This window comes from Lepus europaeus, chromosome 5 (genome assembly GCF_033115175.1).
Source record: "Lepus europaeus isolate LE1 chromosome 5, mLepTim1.pri, whole genome shotgun sequence".
Classification (NCBI taxonomy): domain Eukaryota; kingdom Metazoa; phylum Chordata; class Mammalia; order Lagomorpha; family Leporidae; genus Lepus; species Lepus europaeus.
Genome location: NC_084831.1, coordinates 143,666,185 through 143,694,125, shown reverse-complemented (window position 1 = coordinate 143,694,125; position 27,941 = coordinate 143,666,185). Strand labels below are relative to the sequence as shown.

The following is a 27,941-nucleotide window of genomic DNA, read 5'->3' as shown; positions in this document are numbered from 1 at the left end:
GATCATCTAGATAGAAAAATCAATAAAGAAACAGCAGAGTTAAATTGCACTCTAGATTAACTGGACCTAACAGACATTTACAGCACTTTCCATCCAACATCTACAGAGTACGCAGCCTTCAACAGTACACGGGACATTTTCCAGGCTGGATCATAGGAAAGCTCACAAAACAAGCACAGCAAATGTAAAAGAACGGAAATTATATCAAGTATCTTTTCTGACCATATGCAATAAAATGAGAAATTAATAACAAGAAATATTTTGGAAACTACAAAAATTCAACAGCCTAGTCCAAAAAAAATATATATCAATGGATCAAGGAAGAAATCCAAGAGGAAATGAAAAAAAAATCTTGAAACAAATGAAAATGGAAATACAACATACCCAAATCATGGGATGCAGCAAAAGCAGTGCCAGGAGGGAAACTTATAGAAATCAATTCTTGGGGGCCAGCACTGTGCGGCAGCTGGTGAGATTGATTGATACCTGTGGTGCTGGCATCCCACATGGGCAGCGGCTCGAGTCCAGGCTGCTCCACTTCCAGTCCAGCTCTCTGCTATGGCCTGAGCAAACAACAGATGACCGAAGTCCTTGGGCCCCTACAACCCATGCGGGAAAGCCAGAGGAAGCTCCTGGCCCCAGATCAGCCCAGCTCCAGCTGTTGTGGCCATTTAGGGAGTGACCCAGCAGATGTTAAGTCCTTTCTCTCTTTCCCTCTGTCTCCAACTCTGCCTCCCAAATAAAAAAAAAAAATCTTAGAAAAAATAACTCAATTCTCGCATTAAAAACTTAAGGCTGCATCTCAAGAACAATAAGAAAACTAAGAATAAGTGGAATACAAAATTGGTAGAATAAAAGAAATAATAAAGCTCAGAGAACAAAGAATTGACAGACTTCCAAAAAATACAAAAAAATTGAACCAAATTACACAATTGATTGGTTTGTAATTATACTACTCTATAATGATAATCAAATAACTGTTACAGATTCATTTCTCACTACAAAAAAATCCATTCCCCTTTTTAAAAAATACAAAAATCAATGAATCAAACAGCTAGTTCTTTGAAAAGACAAACAAACTGACAAACGCTTAGCTAGATTAACCAAGAAATAGAGAAGATTCAAATACATAGATTCAAATATGAAACTGGAGACAAATATGAAACTGGAGATATCACAGAAATACAAGATTGTTAGAGAGTACTATGAATAACTATTTGGCAACAAGTTTGATTACCTAGAAGAAATGAACAAATTCTTGGACAGACACATCTTACCAAGATTAAATCATGAGAAAATAGAATACTCAAACAGATGAATCACAAATAATGAGATTGAAGCAGCAATAAAAACATTTTCTATCATAGAAAAGTCAGGATCAGCTGGCTTCACTGCTCAATTCCAGCAAACTTTAAAGAAGAATTAAATCCAATCCTTCTTATTTTAAAAAATAGAGGAGGGGATTATTCCAAATTCATTCCCAGAAGCCAGAATTACTTTGATACCAAAACCAGACAAGGACACAACCACAACCACAGAGTGACAGGCTATGGTAAACAGAGATGTAAAAAAATCTACAACAAAATATTAGCAAATCAAATCCAACAACACATTATAAAGATCATTCACCATGATCAACTGGGATTCATACCTGGGATGAAAGGCTAGTTCAACATATGCAAATCAATAAACGTGGTACACCACATCACCTGAATGAAAGACAAAAATCATGCAATCCTCTCACTAGCTGCCAAAGGGGCATTTGATAACATTCACTATCCTTTCATAATAAAAGCTCACCAGATTACATGCAGAAGGGGCATACCTCACTCAGCATAGTAGGCTATACATAACAAGTTAATAGTTAACATTTTGAAAGGGGAAAGTTGAAAGCTTTCTAAGATCTGGAACAAGATCAAGAGGCCCACTTTCACCATTTTTATTCGACACAGTACTGGAAGCCCTAGAAATAGCAACTAGGCAAGAGAAAGAAATAAAAGGCATCCAAATTGGAAAGGAGGAAGTCAACTTATCTCTATTCACAGATAACATGATCTTACAAGTAGAAAACTACAACGACTCCACCAAGAAGCTGTTAGAACCAAAACAAATTCAGCATAGTCAAGGGATAGAAAAGTCAATGAACGAAAATCAGTAGTATTGTTCTATATCAATAGCAAATTATCTGAAAAAAAAAAAAAAATCAAGAAAGCCATCCATTTCCAGCAGCTCCGAAAAATTTATAACTGGGAATAAACTTAAAGAGGTGACAGAACTTGAAAATGAAAATTTTAAATTGTATATCAAATAAATTGAAGAAGACACAAAGAAATGGAAAGACATCCTATGTTTATGGATTGTAAGAATCATTGTTAAAATGTCCCTGCTACCCAAGTTGATTTACAGATTCAATGAAATCCCTATCAAAATCCCAATGGTATTTTCACAGAAATAGAAAAAAAAAACACTACTATAATTTGTGAGGAACCATGAGACCTTGAACATCCAATGTGAACTTGAGAAAAATGGACAAAATAAGAGACATTATACTGCCTGATTTTAAAATATATTACAAAGCGTTAGTAATTAAAATAGCATGGCTTTGGCATAAAATCAGACCCATAGGCAAATTGAACATAATCCTAAAAGTAAACACACACATCTATGGCCAACTCATTTCTGACAAAAGTGCTAAGAATGTTCATTGGAAAGAAGGATAGCCTTTTTAATGAATGGTGCTGGGGAAATTGGAAACTACATCCCTATCTCATACCATGTATAAAAATCAGCTCAAAATGGATTAAAGACCTAAATGTGAGACCTGAAACTTAGACACTACTAGAGAAAATACAGGCAAAACACTTCAGGACATTGGAATGGGCATGGATTTTCTAAATCAGACCCCAAAAGCATAGGAAATAAATGCAAAAATAGACAAGTGGGATTTCATCAAGCTGAACAATTTTTTGCATAACAAAGGAGACAATGAACGGAGTGAAGAGACAGCCTACAGAGTGGGAGAACATATTTACAAACTATATCGGACAAAGTAAAATCTAGAATATATAAGAAACTCAAACAACTAGTGGCAAACAAAGCAAAGAACAAAAAAACCCAACGACAAATGATCCATTTGAAAAGTGGGCAGTAGATCTCAAAAGACTTTCTCAAAGGAAGACATAAATGGCCAAAAGGTATATAAAAGATGTTTGGGGATCAGCATTGTGGTGCAACGCCAGCATTCAATATCAGAGGCTGGTTTGACTTCCAGCTGCTCCATTTCCTGCTAACACACCTGGGAAGGCAGCAAATGATGGCCCAAATACTTGGGTCCTTTCCATTCATATGGGAGACCTGGATGGATTTCTGGGCTCCTGGCTTGGTCAGGCTCAGACCTGACTGTTTTGGCTATCGAGGACTGAACCAACAGATGGAAAATATCTCCTTTGCTCTTTTTCTTCCTCCTTCTCTTTCCTTCTCCACCACTCTGCCTTTCGAATGCATACATACATAAAAACAAAAAGAAAAACACTCAACATCACTAACTACCATGTAAATGTAAATCAAAACCACAATGAGGTATCACCTCATTGCATTAAGATTGGAATTATCCAAAACACAAAAGATAACAAGTATTGGTGAGGATGTGGAGAAAGGAGAACTTTTGAACATTGCTGGCAGGAATGTAAATTAGTACAGCCATTGAGGAAGACAGTCTTGAGGTTCCTCAAAGAACTAAACATAGAAGTACAATTTAATCTAGTAATCACTCCTGGGTATAAATCCAAGGGAAATGAATTCCTTCTCTTGAAGAGACATCTGCCCTGCTATTTTTATTGTAGCACTATTCACAACAGCTAAGAAATGGAAACAACCTAAGTACCCATCCCTGGTGAATGAATAAAAAACATGTGGTACATACACACAATAGAATATTACTGAATTGTAAAAGGATGAAATGTCGTTTGTAACAATGTGTGTGGAACTGGAGGCCATTATGTTAAGTGAAATAAGGCAAGCACAGAAAGATAACCTTCATATGTTCTTGCTTATATGGGGAGTCTAAAAAATAGGTGATCTTCTAGAAGTTAAGAACATAATGGGGATTTCCAGAATTCAGAGAGGGAAGTGGGGAGCCTTGGAAGAGAGAATAGTTGATTGGCAGGTACTAGGTGATAGCTGGACAATAGTTAAGAAGTTCTGGCATTCTATTATACAGTAGAGTGACTACAGGTAATGTTAATGTACTGTGTACTTCCATATGTAAAAAAACCATAGATGATGGGATTTGGGATGCTTTCACTATAAAGAAATGTTAAATGACTGAGAGGGTAAGTATATTTACCTTGATTGGATATTATACATTGGATATGAAACATCACATAATACCCTATACGTGTACCATTTTTATACTTAATATTTTTAAAAATAAAAATTTAAAGATATACATACTACATGATAAGAGTTACATAAAATTAAAAATATAAATGGTATATTCTTTGGGGTTTGACAAACACATGATCAAACTATTTTTATAAGATAGCTGGGAAGCATAAAGAAAATTGATAGCAGTGGTTCCTTTGGTTTAAGAACGGAATACAACCTTGCGTGGGATTCCAAGTACTGCAAAAATCTTGGTAAAGTTCTGTGTTTCCTGCTGGGTGGATAGTATGTGACTGTTCATTTATTCTTTATTTGTAAAAGATTTCATTAACATAAAATGGATCTGAAACAAAAACACAGATACATGTAGAAGATTTTTAAAAAAAGTTTAGATCAGCCCCTGGGGAAGGAGACATGTAAAGTTTTGTTTAATTGTCCTTTAAAATGTGGGACCCTGCATGTCACTCAAATGTGAGTAACATCGTACTGGATTTAGCAGGCCAATGTCTCATAAAAGGAACATTCTATTACATCAGGAGTTCAGTGTCTGCTCTGGGACTTTACAGCTCACTTAAGGAGGCTGCAAAGATTTCAGATGGCAATATCACTTAGGCCAATGTTTTATTTGCTTTTAGGATGCTCAGTAGGGAGAAAGATAAGGGTGTTAAACTAATTACATGAGAGGATGCATCAGGGGATACTCAGTTTCTGAACACTGTGAATACAGGTGACTTTGGATACAAATATCACCATTCATGGTAATAATAACACTTTGTATCTTCAGGGCAATTTCAAAAAGACATCTGTAGATGATAGCTCATCTGGTCTTGAGATGTTATTCTGAACTTGGAGCCCTGACTTAGAGTTGGGTGCGGAGGAAGGAGTCAGGTTTCCATTCGGTTCCCATCACCAGTAAGTGACCTTGGGCAAATCACTTCCATTTTCTCATTGCTATCGGAGGTACTGCAAGTGAAAGAGACAACGTATGCAGGATGCTTAGCATGGTGACGGGTATATTGTAAGCCTTAGAGAAAGGTCCCTGTTATTATTAGTTATCATGTCCCAACCTCCACTTCCATGGAATGACGAGCCAACTGGCTGAAACCAAGCAGTCCCATTGCAACAGCTAGCTTTTTAGCATGCCTTACTGCTTATGGGCTTGCTTAGAAAAAAAATCACACTAAAAATGATTAATAATGAAGCAGCTATCAGTGTGGACAATGGCTCTTTATCCACAGTTAGAAGAAAACAAAACAATTTTGTAACACTGTGATCTTCCCTTTGAATTGAATTGAAGGGCCGGGACCCACCTAAATGAGAGTGCTCTTGGCTACTGCTTGGCCACACCTGTCAATCAGCGGGAGTGCAGCAGCCTTTTTGAAGTAATGGTTTCCTTGGGAATGTTTCAGTGACTGGCAATTTTCTATGTAGCACACGACCTTGTTATAGGCCTGGTGATTAACAACATAATCCCGTAGACTCTGTCTTATCACGATGTTGGAATTGTTACTGTGGAGCTTCAAAGTTTCTTACAGAAGTCACCCAGACCCACTCCTGCCAGCAAGCAAACAACTGAATGATCAAATGTGGTTGTACATGGGAAGCACCTGGGACATTTTCAAGTATCCCGATATCCAAGTCCCACCCCAGTCCAAATGAACCAGAAACTGGGCATGGAATCAAAGCGTGGCAATTATAAAAGCGTAGCAGAGCTAGGAACCATGAGTCTAAACACTCATCTGCTACCATAAGCCTTTTGTTTTGTAAAATGTGTACCAGACTGTCAAACCCTTGGACAATAGCATTTTCGAGTTATTGGAAGGAAGAATTTACAGACTCGCCACCTCGTTGGGAAATTACAAATACATTGGCACATTTCTTTATGACACAGGAGGCAAAAGGCAAGCTGAGCAGCTGCTTGACAGGCTGGCTCTGTTATTACACCGATTGACTGTTCAGATATGATTCAACAGGGATGTGAGGAGATAGCTAACTCCATGTAACAATGAGATATTCTATTATGCTTCATTGGCCGAGAATGGTTTACTTTGCCATTGCCTGATTAGTTTATCCTTTTATAATCTTGAGTCTTTTTTGTACGAGGATATTGGAGACAACTAATCTTGTAATGCAGTAACACATAGGAAATTTAAAAGACAGAATCCACTAAGGAAGCCAATCATGAACTTTGTCCTGTGGGTGATTCGATTTAGAGGAAACAGAGACAGTGACATCAGAGGACATTCTAATGATTCACATTCTATTAAACAATCACTTCTCTAGGCTAGTTATAAAAAACAGGAGTTCGTATGGCCATGAAGAAAAATAGCTTAATTAAATACATGTACATGGAATTATATTAGAGGGTATTGGGGTTTGAGCTTGAGTCTGAACATGATTTCATGGATAATTATGACTCATTTTGAGACCAATAAGGTTAAGACTTGAAGAGGTATATCACAAGTTATGGTATAAGATGGAAGATCACCTGTTACACCTGAACAGGTGAAAATATTGAAAATCATCACAAATTAGCCTTGAATTTATGCTTAAATCAGAAAAGGTAACTGCATCCACTTTGGATAAGGAATATGCCCTAATGGAGTCACTCAGCCTTTGAACTCTTATTCACACTTACCAGTGCTCAAGTCCATATTAAGGGGTTGAGAATACCTCAGTGAAGGGGACAATGCACCTGTTCTTAAGGAGCTTCTAGTCCCCTGATCAAGAAAAACAAGTAAACAGGACGTAAAATACCCTGTGGTAAGTGTAGAGAAAATGGCAACGGCACAGTGGCAGGAGAATGTAGCAAAGTTCCCTAGCTTGGACTTGAGGAGGATGCAGCTGGGCGTAGGAGGGTAGGAAATAGTGTTTTACGGACTAAAGGAACATCAAGTATGAAGAACCTCAGATGAGAGAAGGTCTGGGGAATTTGGGAACTAAGTATACTCAGCACAGCGGGTGCTCAGCCTGAGAGCAGTGGGCAACCAGAGAGGTCAGCGAGAGCAGCTCTGGGTGGGCCTGGAAATCAGAATCCGAGCTTTGTCCTAAGGGCAACGTAAAACAATAGGATATTAAACAGGGAAGCTGACATGATCATATTTGCATTTTAGAAGATTACTTAGGGGACTAGCTTTGTGGTGTAATGGGTTGGGCTGCTGCCCGTGACACCAGCATCCCATATGCACACCAGTTTGTGTCCCGGGTGCTCCACTTCTGATCCAGCTCCCTCTAAGGTGCCTGGGAAAGCAGAAAAAGATGGTCCAAGTGTTTGGGCCCCTGCACCCATGTGGAAGACCTGGAAGAAGCTCCTGGATCCTGGCTTTGACCTGGCCCATGCAACCATTTGGGGAGTGAGAAGATGATAGAAGATATTCTCTCTCTCTTTCTCTTTCTCTCTCTTTGCCTTTCAGATAAATACATCTTTTAAAAAAGATTACTCAGTTATATAATGGGTAACATACTGGAGTATGGTAGATTCAGGATAGGGAGACCAAGCAGGTAGTTATAGAGGAAACTAGGTGTGAGGTGATAGTGGGAACTGAGGGTGGGTTTTAATATTATCAAAAAGGCAGAAGTCATAGGAGGGCCAAGCTGGCTGTGAGGAAGGTAGATGAGTCAAAGATGCCTTGTTCCTGACTTGGGCAACCATAGTGCGTCCATTGAGTAGTGATCTCTGCAAGAAGAGACCAGAAGGTTTGGCAGAAACAATGGTAAGTTCAGACTACGGGTCAAGTCAGACTGGGGTGCTGCTGAGAAGCCTAGGTGGAGATGTATCGTTGATGTTGCATGCACGTGGATGGGCCTTGGGAGATGTCCAGGCTAGAGGTGCAGACGGCCCACTCATGAGCAGTGTTGGCCTTGATTAGATCCATCAGTATTTCTGATTTACACTAATAAAATGAGGACTGAGGAAATTAAAACATAATTCTAAGTGCTCACTGCTAGAGAAGCCATTAGTGTAAAAACTCAAAACCATTCAGAAAAATAATTAGATTGTGAAGCTGAAGAACAAACAGAAAAATCAATTCACTAATTTCCTAACTGTTCTTTAGAGTGGAAATTGCTGAACTAGATTTTGAGCCATGACATACCTGAAAGCAAACACAGTGTAGCAGAAATAAAACTGGCCCTGTTGTTGAAATAGACTCATTACTTCTAGGACTGGTCCAGTGTGAGAGACACTGTATTTCCCATGAGTCACTAAAGGGACACAAAACCTCGTGGGTTGTGGGAATAATCATGCCAACAGACAGATACTGGTGTCATTAGAGATTCTTTAAAAATTAAGTAATATCAGTCTAATATTCATGTCTGACATAATAATTATAAAAGGCTCCTAAATGCCGTCAAGGAAGAAGCCCATTTTGAAGAAAAGGAAAAGAGAGTCTTTTGCAGATAACGACATGAATGCCTCTAATGTGTCTGCACATCCTGGCAGCGTCTTGTTTTATGTGAACGAAATGTTTTCCAGGCTGTGCCCTCCTAGACAGGAGTTATTTAATGATCCAGAGAATAACCCAAGACCCTCACCTCCAAGGGGATTAGAATAAGGGTCAACACCAGTGCCCAAATGGAGGATGAGTGAGGGCACAAATCCATAAGGCCTGGCTGCCCTGTGATGTTACAAAGAACAAATTCATCTTGTGGGGCAAGAACAGCAGGGCTTTCATCCTCAGAAATTTCTTTGGAAAGTCCAGGAGTTCTGGCCCTCTTCCACTCTTCAGTCCAGTCTGTTCTTGATAAGTTTTAAAAGTGAGAACTCCTACCTTTGTTCTAAGCTCTTTCATAGCATAATAAACATCTAAAGAAAAAAAAAGTCTGGCTCAAAAACCTAGAATTCCTTTCTTGGTGCTGTTCACAATAGGAACTACTGAGTTAATTAACCAAAAGACAAGTTGCTAAATCTTAAACTTTTTGGGTTATAATATCAACTTTTCCCAATTTCCATGAATTTTGAAACTCATATCCATAAATTTGACATTTAATTTTATTTTTCCTGCTGGATATCATTCATTTAACAAGTATTTGTCGAAAACCTATATTCTTCAATACTGAGCAATGGGCCGTGGAAGATAAAAATGTGATAAAAAACATTTTTTGTCCTTGAGCAGCTTACATTTGGCCTGGGAAATAAAGTTATTCAAAAGTGAAATGGTTGAATAATGAAACAAAGAGATAGGAGATTAACTGCTGCAATAAGTGAGACTGACAATATTTCAGCTGTTTAAAGAAAGAGGTCATAGCTATTCTATATAGACAAGGAGAAGGAACCGTTACTTTCAAATTTTCCAGTGGCAAAACATTTTAGGAATTACTATGAAGAGGTCTTCCCTCCACTATAATGGAGGATTTTTACCAAGTGTTACACAAGAGTCCATGGCGTACAGCACAATAATTCTTAGCAGCACCAGGATGCAAATCTCTCCCACCCCCACCGGGCTACTGGAAACATCTCCCAATGTCCAGAACCTAGTTCCTCCATGGCTGTAGAAGTGACCACAGTTCCACCTGCCATCCCAGTGTCTAAAAAGGCTATTTTAATTTTTAAATGCCTTGTGACATTATCTCAAAGATCCATCATTACGTGTGTTTTTAAGACAGAACTCCGGTCCTGCCTTTGAATTCCATTTGATAGATTATCCTGAAATTCTCTAACCTAATATTGCCAAAGCTGATGTAGAGCACCCTTCTAAACTGGATTCTCTGTAAGAAATAACACACTGTTCCAGTCACAATTGCATTACAGAAGCTCTGAAGAGGAAGAAGACATGGTTTACCCTCATAGACCAAGGTGGGCAAGCACCTATTTTCAACCCGAGGTACACCTTTTTTTTTTTTTTAATTTTATTGGTGTAAAAAGGAGTCCCATTACATTTGGGTTATTTTGGTGGTGGGGACTTGAAATTTACTCTAGTGTTTTGTAATATACAATCCAGTTTAGTGATTATACTCACTTGTATAGATATAAACAACTTTTCAAGGTAAAAATAATATTAGCTGAAGTTAAGTGAGTTCCAGAAAATATTTCTCAAGGTCTGTAAGGGAGCTATGAAGAACTTTGAAATCAATGGGATCAAAGGTGATGAAATCCCCTTGGGGACCAGCTTATTCATATTTGTATTCCCTGCAAAAAAAAGTTCCCATTTTATCTATAACTTCTGCATGTCTCCTGAGTGGAATTCCTAACCTATTTGACAAAGTTTTCTCATTTCAATTTTTAAATGAAAATTTTTTTGGAACTCATGCATTTTTTTCATGCTATACATTTTGTCTGAACCTTTTGAAGATTCCTATATGCATGGATTTCAAAATTTTTTGCATCACAATAAACTGATTTTTAAATTCCATTTTCCACAAATATTTCAAAGTATCCCCATATTAAATATTGCTACATTTGAGAAGCTTTTCAAAGCAGGGAAAATGTCCATAGTTGGGCCAGGTTAAAACAATTTTGATGAATTTATATTATAATTCTTTCTTACATGCAAACATATACCAAATAATATATTTTAGCCCTACTATTAATGGGTGATATATGCAACATATTTAGTCTTATCATAGCTTAATAATTTTTCTATCAATGCATCCTAATTTATCAAATTTCTCTCCTATAAACACAGATAGTTCTAGTTTTTAAAAATTGTTATGGATAACAGTGCTATGAATGTTTGTTTATATAGATTTTGGCTTCTTTTTAAAAGGAATTTCTGGACCAATGTGAGAGTATAGATTATTTGATTATTGCTGAATATTTTCATATTCTCTCAAGAATGACTTTTTTCTCATGTCCCTCCCCTATATTCATACAGCAGGAGAAAGGTTTTTAAAAGTCTCCACCACATCATGATTTACTTTGACACTTTTCTCATATTCCATATTCCCACAATTCTGTTTGCACTTTTGTTGTGAAATTCCTGTATCTTCCGAGAGCCTATTGGTAGAAGATAATAGATGCCCAGTCATGTCCCAATTCTACTTCCTAGCCATGATATCAGCTAGTTCTGTAATATTATCCCATCCATTCAAGTTAATTATCAAAAGCTCAGCTTATTTACTTGAGTGCAAGAGAATATTAAAGTGATTTAGCCCCACAGAGCCATGCAGTGATAACATATTGCATTAAACCTGAAGGGTGCCCTTGGTAGAGCTAGTAAATCACTCACCAAACTGTCTCCATCCATTATTTGAGGACACATAAGGCGATTTCCATCCCTGCAATATTAATTTCTTGGCTACTGTCATGGACTTCAGTGCCCATGATGAATGTTTTTACAATGAATACCAAATTAACCCAAACTGATTAGGGGCTTTTATAAGTTATTAATGGGATGTCACTTCAGTGTGGTCCATGTGTATGACATTTCATTAAATACTCTCCTCTTGCTGGGAAGATCAATCTTTCTCCCCTCCCTGGGTTTGTCAACTTCGGTGAAATGCTTCCTGCCCCCTTCGTTACTTACTGTAGACCTGGGTGAGCAATGATGCCCTTGAGGCGGGCTGTGGCCTAGGGGAGGCAGTTCAAGTCATCCTATTTCTGCTCAACGCCTCGGGGGCTGCTCTGTAAGGAGAGGACACTGCTGTCCAGCTGGGGGCTCCCAGAGATGCAGTGATCTGCTTACAGGGGGCAGCAGGACACAACACCCAGGCTCCTTATAAGGAACATCCTCTCGGCTCTATGAATCATCGCTGGGTGGAACCAGAGTAGTGGAAGAGCTGATGGCCTGCTTTATAGACTCTCTGAAACCTACGGAGAACCAGACTTCGAGGAATAGAAACTGATGTTTTATTGAATACCACCACTCACTCCCTAGGAGTTGGAGGGGGCCAGGATGTGAGGCCACCCAGGCAGCCCAGGATGGTGACAGGCACTGGGCTGGCTTGCTGTTGAGCCCTTTGAATGCCCACCTAGGCTTGTCTTCTATCCTGCATTTCTCTGGTTTATCAAGGCCTGCCTAATTCACCTTCTGACAAAGACCAAACTCTCAGTTCATGAAATGCTGGCTCTCGTGCTCATTCTCTCAAGAATTCAGTGAAGCTAAATGGTCACAGGAAGAGCAACTTAAGCCACTATTTATTGAGCACTTCCTTCATCCTAGGCACCGTGACAGGTACTTTAAACAGACTGACGTAATCCATAGGGTAACACCCTCCCCCCGCCAAGCAGACATTATTATCCCCATTTTACAGATGAGGAAATAGGCTTCGACAGGTTAAGTTTCTTAACTTCATACTGTTAGTGCCAAAAGCAAGGTCGGAACTGGGTTCCAAAGCTTTTGTTTATAAGATCCTCAAAATACATTTTCCTTCCAAAGATCAAAATTAGAACCATCCGATTCTGAGACTTAGGAGGGGACCTGAGACACCACAGTAGAGTTTCTCAGTGGGGGTTTCCAGATTCAGTCTCACAGGTTCCTGGGCCACTGTCTCACTCACCTGCAGCTTTGTCCTGGTTTCATGCTGCTGTTGCAATGCCTCCCAATCAGCCCTTCCCTCTGCACTTTGCTCTCACAGTGGACTCTGAGGGTTCTCCCCATGCCGGCCCAGGTGTTTGCTGATACCCACGCCTGAGAGATGCATGAAGCAAATGCATTGCATCCCCCTGATCTGTTATCTACCTGCCCCTTGATTCAACAAAGTATGTTGTTGTCTCATGAACAATGTCTTCACTGAGTATCTTAGTTGAACTTCTGACATTTTGGTGAAGTTTATGACTTTGGGCTATTTTTAAAAATCCTTGTGCTTTAAAGCAAAGCCTGAATGCCATAAGATGACCCAGAGGGAATGCAAAAAATCTCTCAGCTCAGATTTTTCTGAATCCTTCACTGACTTACAGAAACATGTGTCAAAACACTGTCCCAGGAGGGGGAAGCATGAGCTCAATCATTCGTTGATGCTTGTGACTGGGCGAAGCAAGGCCCTTGCTCTCTTTTGCTTCTGACATAGAAAAATATCCGTTGGTTGATGAGTTTCCTTTGAATGGGCCAGTTGTTATGGAGCCATAGCTTCTGTGTCACACGCCAAGGACACATACCCACCACTAAGGGACAGGGTGGTCTGGACCTGGTGGAAGGGGCTCTCATGAGTGTGCCACAGGAGACTGGTGTGGAAGATGAGGATGATCAAGAACAGCTGCTGGAACACCAGTCAGCAGGCTTGATGGATGCAGGTGAGGGGTCAGAGCTGGCCAGCTATGATTACCAATGATCTAGTTAGGTGCTGAAGGAGGCCAAGCTTCACGGTGTCCACTGTTGCTGAGCAGAAGTGGCCTGAAAGGCACTGACTCAAGAAGCAGGGAGTGTTTGATTGGGTGAGACCCGTCCCTGAAGATGTCTTTGTGTCCTCATCATGTCCTTAAGACTTGAGAGGGTGCAGGGTCTTTGTTAAAAACAAAAAGATCATACACACAGAGCAATGAGCCATCGTGTGGAGCCCCCACTGTCAATACCACCCGGGATCTTGGACAGCGTGAATGAAGATGACAGTAAGGAAGGCACGCAGGATCGTGCAAGAGGGCCAAGGCCAGAGGAAGCGACTGCAGTTGCTGAGAGTATGTTAGGTTGACAATAAGTGCATTTTCCAATAGAAGCTGAAGCCAGTGAGAAAGAGACCATCATGTTTTTCTTATGAATTTGCAGAATCTTGCAGGGTCTGGAACACGGAAGGGGTTCAGAACAGGATACAAACGAGTGGATAAACGAAAGATGGGAATGTGTGTGCACAAGAGGCTTCTGGGGTCTTCAAGCTCAGCTCACTGAGCAGCTGCAGCAATCATGATCATGTCTGTCATTCCGGAGAGCCCCAGGGGCTGGGCAAATATCTGGGAGTCCAAAGTAGTCATCCCCTAGACCTTGTCAAGAGACCTGCCATCCAAACTATTTTTGACTATTCACATGACAGGATTTAAAAAGAAGTTTCCTTATCTCTGATAAATTATTCTATCCATGACCTGCTCTGAAAAACCTCTGTAGAGTTTAAAACGCCATGGAATTGTTGCAGTTCTTCTGCAAGTCCAGCTTAAATCCTCCGATTTAGGTAAGCTAAGTTTATCTTCCTGACTCCAGGGAGACAGAGAACAGCTGCCCACTGGTATTACACAACAGCCTGTCATGCTCTGGGAGATTGTAAGTAAGTCAGCTTCCTTGTCTAAGCTCTGAAGCAAAGCCTGTGAGAATTCCTGAGTTTTCCTCTGGTGTGCTTGTTATCATCCCCACCTGCTCCCTCTGGGGAATTCTGTCTCCCTAGAGCAGCTCCAGCTCCAGTCCCTGTAGGCTTCTTGGCTACCTTAGTTGCTCTTCATTTTTCACATTCTGAGGCTGTTGAAGCTCCCCCAGTGGAGTTATTAAATATGCCTTCCAAAGCTGTTCATTTATCACTATCATGGTAGCAAACCAACCAGAGAGAGACCCATTCTCATTGCCTCTGATCTTCTTAGTCTACCAGCAAAAATTCCAGCCTTGAATTCTTAATGCTATGCCATCTTCTTTGCAAAATTTTCCATGGCACTTGGTTCCAAAAAAACTGCTACGGAACAAACTTACAGGTATTTGGCTCTGCTTGCACATTAACCTGCTGAGGTGCCCTGAAACAGCAGTAGCACTAAGAACAAAGAAGGTGACTGCAGCTCGCTCCTCTTGGGTCAGTTTGTTTGGGTTAACTGTCTCTAACAGAAGTGGCATACAAAGACGTAAAAGGATATTTCTAAATCAGACAATTTAATTGTATTCTAAGTGAGCAGTGACAAAACTTCAAGTAAACAGACAAAACACATACGGAGACATAAGACTTAACGAAAAGATCAAAGACAAGAAACTTGAGGGAGTCCTCAATTTAGGCAGAGATTCATTGGAATAGGGCACAATGTAGAAAGATATAATATGGAGGAAAATCCTGAAATTACATATGCCTTGAGTGTAGGTCTTTATATATACTGACCATTCCTGATGGAGGAAGAAAAAGCAAGGGAGACACCTCGTATAAATATCTTCCATGCATTTTCTCACTTAACCCATTTGATGGGAGAGATCTATTTTCCTGTCTCTAGGCTCAGTAGACAGTATCACATTCTGAACTCTTAGCTAACTCCTGGAAACAGTCTGGTTAGTTTCCAGGAGCAATGACATCCACAGACCAGCACTGTCATGGAAGCAGATTCTGGAACAAGGGAGCCCCCCCCCCACCCCCCCCCCCCACCCCCCCCCCCCCACACACTGGAGTTTTCCCTCTGCTCTAACAGTGCACGGCCACTCAGGCAGAATTCTGACGGCCTTATAGAACTTACTCTAAAAATCCAGCACCACTAGCCGGAGACCACACAATGGCATTGGGAGGAAATGCCCTTAACCCTCTCCCAGGGCCGTGTGTCGACTTCCCATGATGTATGGGGCTCTCTGAGCCAAAGACACTGCTGACTGCACTCGACACAGGAGGCTGGGAGGCTGGGAAAGCTCTTTCGTGAACTTTAACTGCAGCTGGATTCTCTGCTCCCAAAGGAGAATTACTCACTTCAGTCTGACTCATTATAATTAGAGTGGATTTACTTTAGGGAGCAATATTTACTTTTTAAAATAAATGGCGATGAGGGATTTCTTGCTTGCCATCAGTGAGTATGTTAGTGTTTGCAACGCCTGCTCCTGAAATTCAGATTTCATCTGCCGACAGAGTGGCACAGGCAGTACCTCCCACTGGGGTCGTGGGCCTGGGCTCGGGCTTTTCCAGTTGAGGACAACCAAGAGAGCCCACAATTGCCTACACAAGGGGTTGTGAAATTATGGCCTGCAGGGCAAACCATCTATGCTTGTTAAATAAAGTTTTATTGGAACACGACCAGACCCATTGGTTTCTGCACTGTTCATGGCTGCTTTTGTGCTCCAACAGCAAAGATGGGTAGTAGTTGTGACAGAAACGGATGGCCTGCAAAGCTTGAAATATTTACTATCTGACCCTTTACAGAAAATGTTTGCTGACCCTTGCTTCATTCGCAGGACAAGAATGTCTGAGTATCATAAAAATCCCAAGGTTCAAGTAAGTTTAAAAAACCCAAAAAATTCCATGAGCATATTAGCACTCTTGGTACTAAACCCAAATACTAGCAATCACTACTAACTGAACATTCACTTTGTGGATGCAGAAAGGAAATCGCATTCTCCTGTCGTGTTATCCTGGCATCTACTCGTAGATTCTCGCTATTTACCTCCAGCCAATTATATTTTTCCTTAAGTGACTTAGGACAGTAAGAATATGCTAATAACCAATCCGCTTATGCATTTATGTTTTATTTCCACAAATACGTGCTGATCCCCAGACGCTGTGCACTTTAGGATATAAAGATGACAATAAGTGAATTCTTGAACTAAAAGTCTATCTCAACCACATCTACATGAATCAAGAAATTGTATGTGATGAATGGTTGCACCAGGAGACATGGGGGCTCCAAAGGGGATCCTTAAAAGAGTGTATGTGTAGTAGGGGATGGTGTGTCAGGAGAGCTTTCTCAAGAAGCGGACCCCTCTCGTGTTTTGCTGTTTATTCTTTCAGAGGTTAAATGTGATAACCTCCACCATGTAGCTTCACAAAGTACATGGAAAAGGAGATTGAAAGACCTCGGTGTAGCAGATTTTGAAATCCATCCGGAGGTTTTTTCAGATCATGTTCTTCTCCATGCATTTCTTGAAGACGCCCTTGTAAGGATGGATTTCAAAACTCTCTACATCAACAAACATGTATGTTTTCCCATGGACTTTTTGAGGTGCTGTTATATAGTGACTCATCCCTAACTCTCTCCCCATGGGAGCATAACATGAGCATGGAATCATGAAGTGGCAATGGCTTCAGGGAGGGAAGAGGCTGGCTTGGTAAGTGAGGAGTCTGGAGAGGTAGAAACCTGAGGCCCCATCTTCCTCCAAATTCTAGACACAATGCACATACACATAAACACAACTCTTCCTTTTGCAGTTGTGGGTTGATTTCTTTTACACTGTGTGCTCTTACCAGAAGGCAGGATTATATGGTACTTGCTGTACTATAGTGCTTATTTCCATATACAGATGGTGTAGCAGAAGGCTCCAAGTTTAGTGATAACCACAGGGTGACAATGAAAGTGGCAGCTGACATGTCACAAAGAGACCTTGACAAGTGATTGAGTGATGGTGTCCTTTTCCAGATGACCAGAAAGTCAGGAAGTGACCACTCATAGGATACACATTCCTATCACCTCTCCACCATGGTGTGATGGAGTTTGGGTCCAAGCCAAGTTTTGGGTCTAAGCACTGGGCTGTTAGGAGATCAGTAGAGAGCAAGCAGAGCTCTCTAGGGAGGTGTGATGGTTACTTTGGGAATCATTTGATTGGTGTTGGAAAACCCTTAAATAAGACTTTGAGAATTTTAAAATTGGAGATTTGGTCTCATGTCTTGAATGTACAGGTCTTCTATCTCCTATTAGATTTCAGTTGTTCCTGATGAGTTAATGCCTTTGAGAAAAGACAGTTTTTATGTCTTCATTGTGACTGAGTAGTGGACTGGTGTCTGCTATGGGCTGGATGTGGATTGAGTATCTCTCACAATATGCTGGTAGCTTGGTCCCAAGTGTGGCCATGTTGAGAGTTGACGGTACTTTTCAGAGGTGGGCCTGGTGGGAGGTGATTAGGTCATGGGGGCACGGCCCTCAGAAGAGATTAATCTAGAATTGGGAACCGAGTTCATTATCACAAGAGCATACCAGGTGGTTGGTCTTCTCTGCATGCTGCTGTTTCTCTTAGTCTGCCATGTTATGATGCAGCCACGGGGACCCTCAACAGGGGCCAACAGATGAGGAACCTGACCTTGGACTTCCAGCCACCAGAATGGTGAGACAACTAAACCTCTCTTCGTTATAAAGTACTTGTCTCAGATATTTGGCGTAGCAAATATGATACAGTGTCCCTCACCCATAGTCAGCTTCTACTCTCGATTCCTCCTGCCCCACTGTCAGCTGAATGCACTTTTTGAAGTATCTGAGCAGTAATTTTGTGGCATCAGGGACATCTTAGTAATAGCTTAAATACTTTTGTGGCCCATTCGCTTCTGCTTCTTTAAAACAATTCAAGATAACGGAATTTACATATAAAATGGTTTTCATTCAAAAGACAGTAGAGAATCCATCCAATACAATTCTGCAAATACCTTTTAAATGTGATGATTTGACACTATTTCAGGTAAAGAGATCATTAAAAATGCAGTTTCAGTTAATCAGCTCAAAGATTCAAAAGAAAACATTTAAATATAGCAACTAAGCCACCTGGTCTTTAGACCAGAGGGACCTCCTACAAGATGTGATAAAATATCTTGAAATAAAGCTAAACAGAACTGAAGAGTATCACCTGGTTGTAGACCATGGAACACTAGAACTGGAATCTCTGAGAGATGGTGTTACACAGTTCCTTCACCTAAGAGCTGGGACAGGGGACTGCAGTCTGCATGCTGACTTAGCACTCCCAGGTCAGCTAGTGAGTACCCAGGATTGGAATTCTAATCCTAGACATGTTTGTTCAGGTCCTTTGCCCCTAAACCATCCTTTTTATTCAAATCTGAAACATCTCAGATTTTATACTTTGAGAATCATTGAAGATGTTGAATGTGGGGCTGGGGGCTGGGGGTGGGGCTGCACTAGCTATGGAGTACTTTTCAGGTTGGTGCAACTTTCTATGGACTACGTTAACAGCCAGCCCGGGAAACCCTCCACAGAAAGGGATCTGAGTTCCTAGAGCAATTTTCAATGGCTTCATGGCTCTGATGATTTCCATTTGCAGCCCACTGAGTGAAATTTATCTCTGGATCCTGGACACCCAGCTACAGTTAGGTTCCACTTTCAGAACATGAGACATTTGAGCCAAAATATATGCTGTTCCAATTCTAGGGGAATTATCCACCTATTATATATTTTCAGACACACTGGTGTGCTTACCTGAAATTTACTTTACCCACACACACTAAATACACTCCGAGTATCAGCTTAGAAAATATAAACCTCATCAAAATCAAAATATGGTTACTGAACTTGGTTGGCTCACCAGCTGTTGGCCTTTTGGGCCCCATCCTGCATACTGAAGTTTTGCATTGCTGACTTCTGGTGGGTCCAGACTTTGAGGATCCCTGAAAAAACAAAACAAAACAAAACAACACAAATGAAAAACATCACAAAATGATAGGAACTGAGAAATTGAGATGATACTATTTAAAAAAATTGCTTTTTATACTTTTTTCTATTTATTCATTTATTTTTGTAGTTATTTGAAAGGCGGAGACACCGAGTGAGCATGAGTGCTAGAAGAGCATGCACCATAGAGACAGATACTCACAGTGAGGTCTTCCATCTACTGGTTCACTTCCCGAATGCTCGCAACATTCAGGGTCAGGCTAGTCTGAAGCCAGGGGCTCAGAAATCAATCTGGGTTTCCCACAAAGGTGGCAGAACCCCAGTACTTGAGCCACTACTGCTGCCTCTTGGGGTGTGTGTTAGCAGAAGCTGATTCAGAAGTGGACTCAACCCCAGGCACTCTAATATGGAATGCAGGTATCCCAAATGGCATTTTCCTAAGACCGTACCAAGATACTGCAACTTTATCCTCTTAGTTGTTTTTTAAAATGTTTATGTATTTATTTGCATCTATGGGGGTAATTGATTGATTGATTCCATCTGCTGGTTCACTCCCCAAATGCCCAGGGCTGCACCAATCTGGAACATGGAATTCCATCTGAATCTCCAACATGGGTGGCAGGAGCCCAAGAACTTGGGCCACCATCTGCTGCCTCCCAGGTTGTATTAGTAAAAAACTGGATTGGAAGCAGAGACGCCAGGACTTCCACAGGCATTAATTATTAACTTGCTCTTTGCTCTATTACTGCATCATTAAGGAGTTTGTCTCGTGTTATTTAATAGCATGTCTCCTTCAGTCTCCATGAGACTATTTCACATGTATATAAATTATATGAGGCTGAAATAGGCCCATCACTGCTCAACATCAGGTCCAACATTGCTTTCACCAGGTGAAAACATGTAGGGAGGTTACAGATCATCTTTAAAAATATCCCAGTCAAAATTAAAACTTGAAATGTAGTAATAAATCCTCCCAACTCATATCCTGCATCTTTGGCTCTCCTAACAGATAGCTGCTTGCCAAGCATAATGCTAGGCCATTGTGACTTTTGCAAACCAGCGGCCTCAAGACTGATGGTGACTTGTGATTTAGATACAATGCAAGAGGAAGGCAGGGGAGGAGGGAGGAGAAAGACAGGGAAAAATTGGAATATTTTTTCCTAGCAAATATCACTTGCATTTTTCATTCATAATTTACTGATATGCAAAATTCCACCACCACAAAATCCTATCTTATAGATCAAAATGAATAAAGGTAATGGTGAAAAAATGAAACTATTAAGTATTTCACTTTTTTTTTTTTTTTGACAGGCAGAGTGGATAGTGAGAGAGAGAGACAGAGAGAAAGATCTTCCTTTTTGCTGTTGGTTCACCCTCCAATGGCCGCTGCGGCCGGCTCATCACGCTGATCCAAAGCCAGGAGCCAGGTGCTTCTCCTGGTCTCCCATGCGGGTGCAGGGCCCAAGGACTTGGGTCATCCTCCACTGCCTTCCTGGGCCATAGCAGAGAGCTGGCCTGGAAGAGGGGCAACCAGGATAGAATCTGGTGCCCTAACCGGAACTAGAACCCGGTGTGCCAGCGCCGCAAGGCGGAGGATTAGCCTGTTAAGCCACGGTGCTGGCCATTTCACTGTTTCTTATAGCTACTGCTGTCTTCAGCAAACAGAAAAGTTTGTTTTTCATTTTTGTTGGGTGGTGCCACTCCACAGGCAGAATTATACCTATGTTCCGCTGAGTAGGCCAGACTCTGTCCTGTGAGCACCTACCAGCTGGCTATAACATTGCTTATGCTGAAGACACAGCTACAGATGTGCTCACTCATCTGTATAGATAATGGCTGAATGTTCTTTGAAAAAGGAAGATACTGTATTTCAGGGTTGCACAAAGAAAGAAGATGAGACAAGGTGGGGAAGGAAGGTGGAAGTGGATAAGGGCATGCTGCTTCAGAATTGGCATCTGTAGAAAATTCTAGAGCAACTGCTAAATCATACTACCAGGAAACAAACAGGGAACACATGTAGAAAGAAAAGAGCTGGGACTGCGAAGGATTCCATTATACCCCAGGTTAGTTTTAGATGAAGCTCCTGGGATTAGAGAAACCCAGGAAGCCTGAAAATGGGACGACGTGGATGTGGTAGCAAGTAAGAGGGGAGTCGGCTGGGAAGGAGTTGTTTGTGGTCAATGAGAAGACCACGGCTATCTGGAAATTTCAGGGTCCATGAGTTTTACTTGTAATTTTTTTTAAAGCCTCAAGACATTTTCACAACATTCGCACACACAGGAGTGAATTCTTCTGTAGCCTTGGTGCAGAAAAAGCCTTTCTCAGAATGATCCCAAATTCAGAAGCTTGAAAAGACTGATACATGTGACTACCTAAAACATTGACAACTTTTGCATGACAATAACATCATTAACAAAAGATGATCGACAAACTGGGGGAAAATATTCATAGCTTCTGCCATGGACAAATTGCAGTATTTCTAACGTACAAAACTCTAAAATATTGAGGTTGCAAAAGACTCCTCCAAAAATATAGAAATATGAGAAAAAGACACAAATAATCAATTCAGAAGACACAGAAAGGGATCAAAAAATTCCTCAAAAATACATAAAATGAGGGCAAAAGGAATTAAAACTATACTGATGCATCGTTTCTCACCTAAGAGATTTGATGAGAAAGAAAATGAATGGCATTGGGAAGGTTGTTGAGAAATAGGTACTGTTAGTATTTGCTGATGAGGATACACATGGGTGCTATCATTTCAGAGGGAAATTTGACAATTCCCAATGAAATACACACTTAACTTTTATACTAGCAATCCTAGCTCTGGGAACATCTTCAGGAAGATATGCCACCAGCAATACAAAAATATATGTGCATGAGTTTGTATTCATTGACACTTTATTTGTGATTACAAAATACTGGAAACAATATGTGGTTGCATGAACAACACTGCACCATTTTTTAAATGCTAAATTCTATTAATTAGGGAATAGAATGGTAGCTACTAGAGGTTGGGGTGGAGGGTAGGAGAGATGTCACTCAAAGGATAAAAAATTCCAGTTAAGTAGGAGAAATGAGATTTTTGAACCCTATTATAAAGTAATGGTTATTATAGAATAATAATGTATCTTTCAAAATTTTAAAGTGAATAAATTTTAAATGTTGCATCACAATAAAAACTGTAGAGTTGAATATTTTCCTTACCTTGATTAACTGATCCTATAGTATACATATACATCAACCATCACTCTATATTCCATAAATACATATAATTATTACTTGTCAATCAAAAGACCCAAAATCTATGGAACATTCATATAATAAAGTATGGTGTGGCTGTGAAAAAGAACAAAGATTTCTATCAAAGTTGATAATGAGTGATTTCCATGACAGTTACGCAAAGCCTTGAAAAGTATGTATAGTATGTCATCCACCATATGAAAAAGGGGCTATAAGAAATACACACATACCACACCATTTGTGAAAAAAGATGTTTAGGAGGTAGAATTCAGAAACCAGATATTGATTATCAAAAGGGGTGGGTGGAAAAACAGTGAAAAGAGTGAGAGGGAATGAGGTTGCTGGGATGGGGTGGAGTGGTGCTTCTTCGAGTTTACTTTTTGTACAACACCGAGTCTTAGGTTACAGTAGGGTTTCACATACCCTCCACATACCCCTAAAATAGACAAAACTAACTCAGATGTTGGAAAACCCAAAATGGAATAGAGGTACTTGGAGAACAAAACTCGGTTACAAAAGAAACACGAAATTGCACTGAAGGACAGGAAGGGACAAAGAAAACGCAACTAATGGTGGGAAGCAGTATTTAGATTGGATGCTTTCAAAGTAAAGATAAAAACTGTACATAAATAAATGCCATAAATGCCATCACCGAGTAACCCTGTGTCTCACAGGGGTTTGGATTATAATCGTGGAACTACTCGTGTGTACCAGATCCAACAAATACATGAATCGTTAAATATATTGGAGATCATGAGATGTTGTTTTCTCATCATGCAGGAAAAAAGGAAATGGCTAAAACAAATTGTATGAAGTGGATTAGAATCACAGGTGTCAGAATCAACTTGTGGTCACCCCCCCGCCCCCCCCCCCCACACAGAGAGAGAGAGAGAGAGAGAGAGAGAGGGTCCTAACTAAAGCTGTGTGCTGTGTCTTTTTAAGATTTATTTTATTTATTTGAAAGTCAGAGTTACAGAGAGAGGTAGAGAGATCTACCATTCACTACCATTCACTGGTCCTCAGATGGCTGCAATGGCCAGAACTGCACAGATCTGAAGCCAGGAGCTAGGAGCTGCTTCTGGGTCTCCCACATGGGTGCAGGGACCCAAGGACTTGGGGCATCTTCTACTGCTTTCCCAGGCCATAGCAGAGAGCTGGGCCAGAAGAGGAGCAGCCGGGACTAGAATTGGCACCCATATGGGATGCTGGCACTTCAGGCCAGGGCTTTAACCTGCTGCACCACAGCGCTGGCCCCGTGTGTTGTGTCTTGGTACACATATATAGATGTCCTACCTCTAGCCACTGAAAAGGGCTGAAAACAATGACAGCTCAGTATCAATGAGCAAAGCTAACACCTAGACCTTTGTCTCTCAATGCCATCATCCAATAAAAGTATATAGGGTTCCTAGGAGAATTAATAGTACCCAGGCTGGGGTGGCGATGAGCCTAGAACATCTTAGGGAGCCAGAAAGTAGGAAAATAGCTAAAAATTAGGGCTCTGTTGAGAGAATACAGTAGCTAACCTAAGAGAATACCTAATGGCCAACACCAGGATCATATGACCAACAAAATAATCATGGTATTGGATTAACTCACTGTACAAGGCATTCCCTGGTCCCATTCTAATATAAATATGTTGTCATATAAACAAATAAATGGGAGAGAAGAGCACTCTTTGTCACAACAGATTTCTAATTAGCAGCATAGAGGGAGGGAAGCAAACGGAATCACCCGAGACTAACAGCCAAGTGTTGCAGACAAGATCCACTGGTGGGTGTTAAACTTAGTGGCTGAAAGCTTGAAGAGAAGCAGGATTTGCACAAAATAAGTTCCCCAAGATAGTTATCAATCACAAAGAAGAAGACAGAACTTGACATGAAAAAAAAAAAAAAAGCCTGGCAAACAGCAATTTAACCAAGCGATCAGGGGTCACTGTCACCAAAAACAAGACACAGTATCATCGAGAGTCCTTTGGATGTGATACTTCTTGGAGGACAAAGTGCCCTTTATGTAGCATTATCAATAAAAAATGTATACCAGGTAAGCCTGGGCAAGTGCTACAGATTGGGGGGACACCAAGCAAGAACAGCAGCTAAGAGCATCTGTGACTCTAAGACAGGAAACCTGTAACATCAAAGTAAGGTGCATAGTTGAGGTAGTGATGTACCAATGTTTATTGGTAGGAGCTGTGCTGATCTGAAGCCAGGAGCTTCTTCTGGGTCTCCCATGTGGGTACAGGGGCCCAAGGACTTGGGCCATCTTCTACTGCTTTCCCAGGCCATAGCAGAGAGCTGGGTTGGAAGAGAAGCAGCTGGGACACCAAGAGGTGCCCATATGGGATGCTGGCGCTGCAGGTGGAGGCTTAGCCTAGTGCCACAATGCTGGCTCTTCTTTGTACTGTTTTTGCAACTTCAAGCCAAAATGTTTTTCAAAATAAGAAGTCAAAAAAAGAATTTTTATAGCTTCAATCTCAAAAATTCTTACAGAAAGGAATGACAATTAGATAATTGCCTTCCCATTTTATTATGACCTTAATGTTAGAAATGGAACTAAAATTCCTTCTATAAATTAACAAATAAATGAGAAAATACACATGAGCTATGGAGGTGACTTTCTACAAATACTTTTTAGAAAATTTAGAGACAATTAATTCACATGGCCTAGGTTTACTGGGAATTTTCTAAGCACAGATATAGACTAGGAGATTAGAATAAAATGTTTAAATTCCATTGCTTTAATGCGGAAATTTAACTTGTTAGACTGATTTATAATAGGTGTCTGAGATATTTAGAAACAGTGGGAGATTAACTTCTGTCTATTCTGAAAAGTGTAAATTCCCATACACTGGAACTGGAAATAGTATCTCCCCTTGAAAAAAAGTCTCCCGAGATTGCACAGCACTGGGGCCAATTCACCCCTGTGATACATGCATTCCAATTCTGTTACCTTCACTCTTCTGTGCAGAGATTGTTCCTTCCCTTCAGCTAAAATGCATTTTCCTCACCATACCATGAATACATTAGGTTTCTTTAGCATGAGGGAAGAAACAGGAAGACCATAGACCAGAGATCAAAATGTTGGCACCCTAATTCCAGCTCTATGACACATATAACACACAAGTTTGTGTGAGTCTCTCAGCCTTAGTTTATTCTCCCCAGGATCGGGGATAATAGCTACCTTTCTCTTACACAATGTCAGGAAAATCAAAAGAAACGAGAAATATTAATTCATAAACTTTAACATACTCTAAAGATTAAATATTTTAAGCTAGTGACTCTCTCAACTTCCCAGTACCTCTTTTTTTAATTTGAACAAACAACTCTAAGATACCAGAAATGAGTTGCCTGCCAGAGTCATAGCAAATTGTCTTAAAGAAAACACCAGGGTGACCCTTAAGGGAAAGAAGCTATGAAGTGGTGGAATGAATTCCAAAAGAGATACAAATTTAAATCTGAATTCTGACACTAACAAGATAGAACTTGCAGCAATAAAGTTACTTAATCCTAGTTTGTTTTCTTGCTTGAAAAATGAGAATAATTGCCTCATGGGGCAAACTCAATAATATAATGTATGTGAAATCAGGTAGCACAGAAGTTACCTATTATATATATGATAAATGCTGATTTACTCACTGAGAAATTTATATAATTTGACCACATACTTATTAATCTACACACAAAGTATGTATATACAAGGGGCCTTAAAAATTCACAGAAAATGATATTAAGCTTACTTGGGGTAAAAAATTGCAATGTGTGCATATGAAACATCTTCAACCTTGGGTGGTGACTGATCCATCATCATAAGTTTCCTTCATCACCACTACCTCCTGGTTCTCAATGACAATTCCAATCTTCTCTTCTTTCTTCATGTCCCTCTTTTACCTAGGATCCCCTCACTCAATCAGATGCCTGTGTGGGGCAGACACCAAGGGACACTGCTCCAACCACCTTTCAGGGAGAACTTTTTTTTTTTTTTTTTGACAGGCAGAGTGGATAGTGAGAGAGAGAGACAGAGAGAAAGGTCTTCCTTTTTGCCGTTGGTTCCCCCTCCAACGGCCACCGCAGCCGGCGCATCTCGCTGATCCGAAGCCAGGAGCCAGGTGCTTCTCCTGGTCTCCCATGCGGGTGCAGGGCCCAAGCACTTGGGCCATCCTCCACTGCCTTCCTGGGCCATAGCAGAGAGCTGGCCTGGAAGAGGGGCAACCGGGATAGAATCCGGTGCCCTGACCGGGACTAGAACCCGGTGTGCCGGAGCCGCAAGGCGGAGGATTAGCCTGTTAAGCCACGGCGCTGGCCCAGGAGAACTTCTTATTCACCCATCTCTGACCTGAGAGCCTGGCACTTCACCCAGTGTAAGACTCCTCTAACAGGCGGGCTTTGGTCTGACTTCCCTGGTGGGTTGCTACAGGTGATCAAATTGGCGTGGAGTCTGAGGCTCCCACTGGGAAATCCTGCTTGCTCTCTCCAGTTCCCTTTGCAGGTGCCACATTGGCAGTGGGGCCTGCAGGCCTTCCCTCTACCTCCTGCTTGCTCCATGCCCCCCCCCCTTTTTTTTGCCTTCATTGGCATTATCCCAATAAACCTCCTGCACTCTCAACCTTTGCTTCTCAGAGGACAGAACTGGCCCCAGGCTCCCTGCTTCACTGAAAGCTGGTGTGCATCCTGTCAGCACACACTGAGGGACCTGCATGTCCCAGAGACAAGGAACGCCCCTTCTTGACTAAGCCGGTGCTGCCTCCTGTTCCTTGCTTTTCCAGCCTACAGTCATCAAGTCCTTACCTTCTTGATGAAAACACATTATTTTTGACAATAGGACTTAATTTTTAAAGGTATAAGGTTTACAGAAAAATGAACCAAACTAGAGTCCCCATATGCATCTTCTTCCCTGCCCTCAGTTTTCCAAACCGTTAACGTCTTGCATTAGTGTGGCACATGTGTTATCATGGTTAAACCAATATTGCTATATACTGTATTGTTAGATTGATTCCATGGGCTTTATTAAATAATGCCAAGAATTTGCCATTACAGCATCATGCAGAAGAGTTTCACTACCACCTCCACCTCTGGATTTTCTGTGTTCAACCTGTTCTTACCTCCCTCCCATAGATCCTAGAAACCACTGATCCTTTTGGTGACCATAGCTGGACTTTTCCAGAGCATCATATAGTTGCAACCATACA

At 40.9% G+C, this 27,941-nt stretch overlaps 1 protein-coding gene across 1 annotated transcript in view; it reads right to left on the bottom strand.

The window, feature by feature from the left end:
• Positions 1-27,941, bottom strand: part of DPP6 (dipeptidyl peptidase like 6) — an 889,247-nt gene that overhangs the window by 239,609 nt on the left and 621,697 nt on the right. The window contains exon 7 of the mRNA XM_062193815.1: positions 19,431-19,512. Within this exon, the coding sequence (XP_062049799.1) occupies positions 19,431-19,512 (82 nt within the window). The remainder of the gene's footprint in view (positions 1-19,430; positions 19,513-27,941) is intronic.